The 10271-nt window shown below is 44.2% G+C and overlaps 1 protein-coding gene across 1 annotated transcript; it reads right to left on the bottom strand.

Moving 5' to 3' along the window:
• Nucleotides 1-233: 233 nt before the first annotated feature.
• On the bottom strand, nt 234-8918 carry LOC135535765 (alanine aminotransferase 2-like; the record flags this gene model as incomplete). The annotated part of the gene is made up of 10 exons (XM_064962183.1): nt 234-439; nt 2869-2981; nt 3194-3349; nt 3521-3695; nt 3918-4054; nt 7092-7171; nt 7815-8058; nt 8262-8395; nt 8561-8669; nt 8829-8918. Coding segments are annotated over 10 exons (1353 nt in total), but the record flags the coding sequence as incomplete, so codon positions are not given.
• Nucleotides 8919-10271: the final 1353 nt, after the last annotated feature.

Here is a 10271-nt window from a genome sequence, read left to right as displayed (position 1 = left end):
GACAATAATCACCAACCTGCTTTTTGCTACTCAGAGGCACCTACACACAAACTGAAGGCTGTAAAGCAGAAACATCTGTGTATGATATCCCTGATGCAGTGAAAATAATATAACAAATCAAAAAATGAACTAAGCTGTGTGACAATTTTTTACTTTATGCGAAATAGAGTCCAGACCTATTACATTTGTTTACTCAGAGGTTCCCCATGATCAATAATTTATAGGGCCTTCGTCTCTCTCTTTGGTATATGTCCAGTAGAATGCGTTCAGAACGTCCAGTTCCCTGTCCTGGAGATGTCTGTGGCAGACTGTGGCGCTCGGTCCCTAAGCATGCTGGGAGTACTGGTCCAGGGAGTACTGGTCCAGGAAGTGCAGGTGGAACGAGCCGAGGCATGCCAGGACCTTCTCTAGAGTGGCAGAGGGGGTCATCACGCACAGTCTGGGAGGGATGACGCACAAACAATCATTTTAATGTACTAATCTCACACACTCAGGGGTGTCATGCACCACAAAAATCTGAGAGGGCAAATCATAGGCCCCCATGTCCATAACTTCTTTTGGCGTTTTTCAAACAAACAATCATTAAGCTTAATTATATGTAAAAAAAAAAAGAATAATAAAATAATATGTTTATTTTTCTGTATATCTAAGCATAGCTCTTGTGCTCTCTGTATTTTCCTGACTGGTGAATTTGTTTTTTTAAAGAAACTAAAAAAATAAAATCTGGGTAAAGAATGAAAGGACTGAGTCTTATTCAGTACATTTAGAAATTGCTTGCTTTTCTAAAGTCTACCAACCTTGCCAGCAGGAATGACAATTAAGATAGTTATACAAGCTGTCTAACTTTATTGACAGCCTCAAGTGTCTTTGTAGCTAGTTATGAGGTTGGGAACCTATTTGGGCTAGCTAAAGACAACTTCATACAATTACTAGGTGGCAAGTAGTATTACAGAGAGAAATATGCAGTACCAGTCAAAAGTCTGGACAAACCTACTCATTCAAGGGTTTCTTTATTTTTGCTATTTTCTACACTGATTGTGTAACGTCTCCTCAAACACATCGATCCACTGAACGCAGCTCACTCCAGATCCCAATCACTTGAATTTTAATCACTAGTTCACACACCTGTATGTCATTATCATACACTATTTAGTTCAGTTTTTTTGCACCGCGTCATTGTGAGGTATTGTTTGTAATGTGATGCTTTTGGAGTGCTGTTTTTCCTGTGTTTACTCCTCCCATGTATGATAGTGAGGCAGGCAGGCAAAAACTAACGGTGCCCTTTGCCTATACTTTATTGGATTTCCTGTTATCTAGCTATTGCCTGACCTGATACGTTACTAGCCTTTTCCCTGCCTGTACTGTTGCCCTTTTGGACCTTTTGGACCCCCTGTGTATGACCTTCTGCCTGCCCCTGGACCCTGCTACCTGCCTCCTCCTGTGTGTGACCTTCTGCCTGCCCCTGGACCCTGCTACCTGCCTCCTCCTGTGTATGACCTTCTGCCTGCCCCTGGACCCTGCTACCTGCCTCCTCCTGTGTATAACCTTCTGCCTGCCCCTGTACCCAGCTACCTGCCTCCTCCTGTGTATAACCTTCTGCCTGCCCCTGGACCCAGCTACCTGCCTCCTCCTGTGGTCCTTTGCAATAAACACCTGCTGCGCCCTGCGCTTGAAACCAGCTCCGTCTCCCTTGTGTTCATTACAGATTGAGCCAATCAGTTGTGTTGTGACAAGGTAGTGGTGGTATACAGAAGATAGCCCTATTTGGTAAAAGACCAAGCCCATATTATGGCAAGAACAGCTCAAATAAGCAAAGAGAAATGAGTCAATCATTACTTTAAGACATGGTCAGTCAATACGGACATTTAAGAACTTTGAAAGTTTCTTCAAGTGCAGTCACAAAAACCATCAAGCGCTATTATGAAACTGGCTCTCATGAGGACCGCCACAGGAAAGGAAGACCCAGAGTTACCTCTGCTACAGAGGATAAGTTCATTAGTGTTAACTGCACCTTAAAAATTGCAGCCCAAATAAATGCTACAGAGTTCAGAGGACACTGCTTGAATCAGGCCGTCATGGTTGAATTGCTGCAAAGAAACCACTACTAAAGGACACCAATAAGACAAGACTTGCTTGGGCCAGGAAACATAAGCAATGGACATTAGACCAGTGAAAATCTGATGAGTCCAAATTTGAGGTTTTTGGATCCAACCGCTGTGTTGTGAGACGCAGAGTAGGTGAACGGATTATCTCTGCATGTATGTTTCCTACAGTAAAGTATGGAGGAGGTGTGATGGTGCTTTGCTTGTGACACTTTCAGTGATTTATTTATAATCCAAGGCACACTTAAGCAGCATGACTATCACAGAATTCTGCAGCAAACACCATCCCATCTGGTTTGACCTTAGTGGGACTATCATTTATTTTTCAACAGGACAGTGACCCAACACACCTCCAGGCTGTGTAAAGGCTATTTGACCAAGGAGTGATGGAATGCTGCGTCAGATGATCTGGCCTCCACAATCACCCAGACTCAACCCAAATGAGATGGGATATACATGCTTGAATATATATGCTGAGCCAATCAGTTGTGTTGTGACAAGGTAGGGATGGTATACAGAAGATAGCCCTATTTGCTAAAAGACCAATTCCATTTTATGGCTTACACAGCCTGGAAGTATGTTGGGTCATTGTCCTGTTGAAAAACACATGATAGTCCCACTAAGTTCAAACCAGATGGGATGGTGTATTGCTACAGAATGCTGTGGTAGCCATGCTGCTTATGCTGAGCACTATTGTTTAACAAAACATATCTGTGCCCCTCTGGCCCCTGTGTGCCCATGTGCCTCCGCACACACTCACAATTACCTGATGTGGTATTTGTCCTCTCTCTGCCCATTTTCACACCCTGCTCCCACACACACACCCTCCTCATCGAGTAGGCTCTGACTGTATAGCACGTCTGCCTCCAGTCCGTCAGACTACAGACAGAGGAAGCGGAGAGAAAAAAACAAGTAGATGAAGACTATTACCTGTAACCAATGACGACTGTGATACTTGATAAAAGACAGCTAACCTAACATAATTTTACAACCTGCAGGTTAGTACTGCAATATTAGTTTTACTGTTGTCATGTGTAGGTCGGCAGTGTATTGGTGCTACAGAGGGGTATAGTGGAAGTCTGTGTGCCCACCCTGGCCTGTTCCACTGCCTCAGGGGGAAGGCTCAGACGGGGGTAGAGAAAAATACCTCCCGTCACTGGCTGACAGCTCACCCCCGGAAGACCAATCAGAAACTCCCAAGCCCGCTGAGCATTCTGGGCCAGGGTGATCCGATTGGTCAGAATCTCCTTTGGTGGAGACAGAGAGAGCATTAACTAACACATGACACCTTAACACAGCGAATATATAATACTGAACCTGTGTCATGATTTTCTCCTTTTTAACATTTGAGTTAATATGAGACTAAGAATTTTTGGAGACTACCGTGACTAATGCAGGAATTCCTTACTCATAAGTACCTGTGTATACTTGCTATGGGAGGGGTCTCCAGGTCTTGGAGGGTTAACCATTATTTCTAGGGCGATCTGTCCTGTGACGGGAGCACTGATGTCAGTACACAGGAGGGTCTTACCAAACACCATCACTGCTGGGTCCACATTCACTAGCTCCATGTACCCCGCACGCAGCCCACACCTACACACAGCCAGGGGGAACAAGAGGCAAAGGGCATAGGGCACATAGGGAACACAGCAGTTTAACAGGGCAGAAAAGCTACAATGATTATAAATCATTAGGGCGAAGCATTTGCCTTTAATTTGTAAACATTTTGGTTTTTCATTTAATAAATCATCTCCAGACATTGGTGACATGGCCAACTATAGTATATGGATGAAGTGGATCTACTGCAAGACTCACTCTCCCATGATGCCATTGGATATGGAGTGAAAGGAGGCCAGTTCTACCATCTCAGAGTACTGCTGACCCATTTCAAACAGGACCCTCTTATAGGACATAAACTCCATGCCCTCCCCATACACACAGTCCTGATACACCTAGACAGAGCAGGAAGGACAAGTAAAGAGATGAAGGCTGGAAAAGTGAGAGACAGTGACATAGAGAAAAGCCAATTCTCTCCCACTGCTCATCCTAATGTGTAACAGGTGTTCAGGCAACTGTAAAGTAGACCTACCGGGTGTTATTTTCATGCACTACCAAACCCAAAGTGTAGTCCTGATATTTGGACACCCTGTGTAACCTGCACCCACAGCCTAACCCCCAGGACCTCATTTATAAACTGTGCCTAGCCTATGATGGACACCCTGTGTAACCTGCACCCACAGCCTAACCCCCAGGACCTCATTTATAAACTGTGCCTAGCCTATGATGGACACCCTGTGTAACCTGCACCCACAGCCTAACCCCCAGGACCTCATTTATAAACTGTGCCTAGCCTATGATGGACACCGTGTGTAACCTGCACCCACAGCCTAACCCCCAGGACCTCATTTATAAACTGTGCCTAGCCTATGATGGACACCCTGTGTAACCTGCACCCACAGCCTAACCCCCAGGACCTCATTTATAAACTGTGCCTAGCCTATGATGGACACCCTGTGTAACCTGCACCCACAGCCTAACCCCCAGGACCTCATTTATAAACTGTGCCTAGCCTATGATGGACACCCTGTGTAACCTGCACCCACAGCCTAACCCCCAGGACCTCATTTATAAACTGTGCCTAGCCTATGATGGACACCCTGTGTAACCTGCACCCACAGCCTAACCCCCAGGACCTCATTTATAAACTGTGCCTAGCCTATGATGGACACCCTGTGTAACCTGCACCCACAGCCTAACCCCCAGGACCTCATTTATAAACTGTGCCTAGCCTATGATGGACACCCTGTGTAACCTGCACCCACAGCCTAACCCCCAGGACCTCATTTATAAACTGTGCCTAGCCTATGATGGACACCCTGTGTAACCTGCACCCACAGCCTAACCCCCAGGACCTCATTTATAAACTGTGCGTAGCCTATGATGGACACCCTGTGTAACCTGCACCCACAGCCTAACCCCCAGGACCTCATTTATAAACTGTGCCTAGCCTATGATGGACACCCTGTGTAACCTGCACCCACAGCCTAACCCCCAGGACCTCATTTATAAACTGTGCCTAGCCTATGATGGACACCCTGTGTAACCTGCACCCACAGCCTAACCCCCAGGACCTCATTTATAAACTGTGCCTAGCCTATGATGGACACCCTGTGTAACCTGCACCCACAGCCTAACCCCCAGGACCTCATTTATAAACTGTGCCTAGCCTATGATGGACACCCTGTGTAACCTGCACCCACAGCCTAACCCCCAGGACCTCATTTATAAACTGTGCCTAGCCTATGATGGACACCCTGTGTAACCTGCACCCACAGCCTAACCCCCAGGACCTCATTTATAAACTGTGCCTAGCCTATGATGGACACCCTGTGTAACCTGCACCCACAGCCTAACCCCCAGGACCTCATTTATAAACTGTGCGTAGCCTATGATGGACACCCTGTGTAACCTGCACCCACAGCCTAACCCCCAGGACCTCATTTATAAACTGTGCCTAGCCTATGATGGACACCCTGTGTAACCTGCACCCACAGCCTAACCCCCAGGACCTCATTTATAAACTGTGCCTAGCCTATGATGGACACCCTGTGTAACCTGCACCCACAGCCTAACCCCCAGGACCTCATTTATAAACTGTGCGTAGCCTATGATGGACACCCTGTGTAACCTGCACCCACAGCCTAACCCCCAGGACCTCATTTATAAACTGTGCCTAGCCTATGATGGACACCCTGTGTAACCTGCACCCACAGCCTAACCCCCAGGACCTCATTTATAAACTGTGCCTAGCCTATGATGGACACCCTGTGTAACCTGCACCCACAGCCTAACCCCCAGGACCTCATTTATAAACTGTGCCTAGCCTATGATGGACACACTTGTAACAATATACCAACCAGATGCAATCATTTGCCGTTAGTGAGAAGAGAGAAAATCTATTTAGTTTATACTTGCATTTAAAAATAATTAGAAAAGGGCATCTGCTGTATTTCCAGGCTACTATTTATTTCATTTCCATGATCATTGCAAAATGAATTCATCACCTTTTCTGTGATGGTTTCAAACTCACGAGGAAGCACAGGCCTACAACAAGGATGATATTCGTCCCATCTCTCGTTTAATTCGACCCCTTCACAGTAGCAAATAGATAAGCTATTTCATGCACTTTTCTCTCATCTATTCCAGAGTGCAGTTTATTATGCAGTTTATTAAAGGTAGATCACGTCTGAATACTGTCATTCCAAATTTCTCCAGTAAACAATATTGCATTTATAGACATAATACATATTTTCATAACCATTGCAGAATAAATGATTCACCTTTTCTGGCATTGGTGGGTTCATGTTCCTGAAGTAGCCTTAGCCTACACAAATGACCATGCGCATCTCTGATTTAATTGGGCCTATTAGATACGTTATTATTTCAAGTATGTTGCTCTATGCATCAGAAAGGAAGCTTGGTTTATAACATACAGTAGAATTTAACAGGTGAACAGACAGTTGATCTGTGTGTAGGCTGCCACTGTAAGTAGACAATGTTTTAGGATTCCCCACTGCAGCATAAGTTGGATAAAAAGTCAACGCATAACATTAGGCCCTATTAAATTCTAACGGTCTGTTTACAGGTCCATAGACATTTGCAATTGTGGTTGTCTTTCATAAACTTTTTGTCTGTTAGATAGCCTAGGCCTACAGCAAGTGTCACTGAAAACGTTGAACATTCTTCCATCACCTCCAAATAAATGTAGGCTATTTGATCAAGTTTGCTATTGCCTTTAGAAAACTACATCGGCCTAATTCGAATACTTCCAAAGTATACAACAAATAATGGCGTTATTGTTATCCTGAAAGGTGAATGATCAGCATTTTAGTGCTCGTTAACGAGCCACAGTTTCAGGACAGGTCTGATTTGTAACGGGGAAAAATGCATATGTATGGCCTGCACCAAGTTAATAATTCTCAATGTCACCTCATTGACCAATAGGAAGAGCCTCTCTTCTGCAGCAAACTGAATCACCCATTCTATAGATTTCCTGCTCTGTACATGACCTGTTAGGGAGGGAAAATGACAGTATGGTGAGATAGTGATAATATCACCTTAAAGATTAAATGTCACAGGAAACTTTCATGGGCATGTTGCCAAAGAAAACACCTAGCTATCACACAATACCAGGGCCGTCTCGAGGCATAAGTGCCATAAGTGGTTGCTTGGGGACACTAGCCGCTTACTGTTGAGAGTTAGAATAGTCAGGGCCCTGACCTACAGGGCCCCCCCCATTTATTTTGTTAGGCACTCTCACTCAGATATCATGGTTTAAGTCATGTCAAAACGTATAAGTAGAATTGCATGAAATTTGTTATAAAATTGCAAAAACCTATCCCCGCCTCATGGCAAAATTTGTAGAACTGCTGAAAACATGCTTTAAAATTGCATAAATGTGTAAGCAGCAGAGCAAAAATGTGTGAACTACAGGAAATTAACTAATTTTTCACTTCAATGTCAACCGAATCTCACTTAAGGCCCCCAAAAGGCTAGAGCCCTGCATGCTACGATTAAAATGGGATCTATAGAAAGGCCTATGGACTGAAGACTTTGTTAAACTTCAAACTACTAAGTCAATTTAATAGCTTATAATTTAATAAACTCAATTTAAAGCATTGCACACAATGACATCCGAACTTGACTACAGACCAGTGGGGATACCAGGGTTGCTGATGTAGAGCGCTCTGGGCCTGCAGTGCCCTCTAGAGGCGGTGAGGGCTCGGTGCAGCTCCCCTGGCTCCAGGGCCCAGCCCTGCTCTTCACTCAGCTGGTAAGGCACCAGGACAGCCCCTACCTCCTCCAGCAGCATGGGCAGGGTGTGGGGGCAGGGCTGGGGGGTCAACACACCCGTTTGGGACACACCCTTCCCTCTCACCAACAGCTTTAGCATCACCTGTAGAAGGGTCGTGTGGAGGAGGGGAATAATAAGGGTGTCATAAATGCTCATCACAAATCTTACTATGCATTATAACTGCATCATAGTGCATTATACCTGCAGGCTGTACAATCTTACCAATATATATATTGAAAATAGAAGTCTACAGTAGACATGGTCGTACAGTTTAGAGTGAAGATCTGGGGTTGTTATACTCTTACTTTCAGAGCTATCTGTGAGCCAGCAGAGATGAAGATGTTGTCGGGATGGGAAGGCACTCCTCCGTCTCGACCAGTGATGAACTCTGCAACGCTACGCTGAACATGAGGCAGCCCACAGGGGTCTGTGTATGAACCTATTACAAAACAGCCAATTAATGAATCAATCAACCAACCAGATCAATTACTAAAACAAATATACCCTTCAACATCATTTAAACCAAACATACCATAAGTAGGCCTATTGCTGTATTCACTGCCTAAGTGATGAGATGAGTATGACGCATAAACAACCAACTTACCCACACTGCCCCCATCACACTCTCCCAGCAGCCTCTGGGCTCTCTGCCTGACGTCCACAGGAAGTGTGTCATCATGCAGGAGCTCAGGGTACAGACAGACCGACAGGACCTGACAGACAGCACACAGACACAGAGCTGAAGACAGGGACTGCAAGATACTTGGTCATAGACAGATCCACAGCAAGAGCAGAAAAGAGTGAGCGTGAGTGAGCGAAAGAGAGGGCAGAAGAGCGAGTGGGGGACTGAGACAGAAAGATAGAGACCACACCTGTCGCACAAAGGAGATTGGTTTTATCCCGGTCCTGTGTGAATCACCTGAGCTAATGTCAATAACTTCCTTTAATGGTTTCTGCTCTCCCTGTAGAGAAGACAGAAAGGGGACTTATCTACATGGAACAAAAATATAAACATAAATATAAATATAAACATGTAATGGGTTGGTCCCATGTTTCATGGGCTGAAATGTCCATACGCACATAAAGCTTCTCTCAAATTGTGCACAAATTTCTTTATATCCCTGTATGTGAGCATTTTTCCTTTGCCAAGATAATCCATCCATTTGACACGTGTGGCATATCAAGAAGTGGATTAAACAGCGTGATCATTACGTTGATGCATCATTATGACATGACAAAATGTATCCTTCAAGAAGTTATATGCAGTTTAATCATTTTGGAGAAAGCTAACATTTACTAGAATTTAACACCCACATCCTGGTTTGATAACCTGAATAAAAATATATATATTTATGGTGTGTGCAGGGCCGGACCCAGGCATAAGCAACATAGGCAAACGCCTAGGGTCCCTGGCTGCTAGGGAGCCCCCAACAAAACTCAGTTGGGGTCTCAACTTACTGTTGAGAGTTTGAATTACTATTCTCTCTCACGCAGATGTCATTAATATGACATAAGTCATTTCAAAATGGTTAAAAACTGCAAGTTGGTTCTCTTCAATATGGCAAAATTAATTGAATTGCATGATGTGTTATACAGTACAAAACAACATTTTCTCTTCTCACCATTGCAAAATGTGAAGAATTGAATGCCTAAAACAAATATTTCTCAAGAAAATAAATAAGTATGCACATGGAGACTTGTGGTTAAACGGAAATGGCGCCACACCAAACTGGAAGTCTTCCGTCTAGCTTGGAAAGACAGTACCGTGCAGTACCGAAGAGCCCTTACTGCTGCTCGATCATCCTATTTTTCTAACTTAATTGAGGACAATAAGAACAATCCAAAATTCCTTTTTGATACGGTCGCAAAGCTAACTAAAAAGCAGCATTCCCCAAGAGAGGATGACTTTCACTTTAGCAGTGATAAATTCATGAACTTCTTTGAGGAAAAAATTATGATTATTAGAAAGCAAATTACAGACTCCTCTTTAAATCTGCGTATTCCTTCAAAGCTCAGTTGTCCTGAGTCTGCACAACTCTGCGTGGACCTAGGATCAAGAGAGACGCTCAAGTGTTTTAGTACTATATCTCTTGACACAATGATGAAAATAATCATGGCCTCTAAACCTTCAAGCTGCTTACTGGACCCTATTCCAACTAAACTACTGAAAGAGCTGCTTCCTGTGCTTGGCCCTCCTATGTTGAACATAATAAACGGCTCTCTATCCACCGGATGTGTACCAAACTCACTAAAAGTGGCAGTAATAAAGCCTCTCTTGAAAAAGCCAAACCTTGACCCAGAAAATATAAAAAACT

Source organism: Oncorhynchus masou, unplaced genomic scaffold, assembly GCF_036934945.1.
Source record: "Oncorhynchus masou masou isolate Uvic2021 unplaced genomic scaffold, UVic_Omas_1.1 unplaced_scaffold_5131, whole genome shotgun sequence".
Taxonomy (NCBI): domain Eukaryota; kingdom Metazoa; phylum Chordata; class Actinopteri; order Salmoniformes; family Salmonidae; genus Oncorhynchus; species Oncorhynchus masou.
Note: the sequence above shows the minus strand (reverse complement) of the source record. Positions and strands in the feature narration are given on the sequence as shown.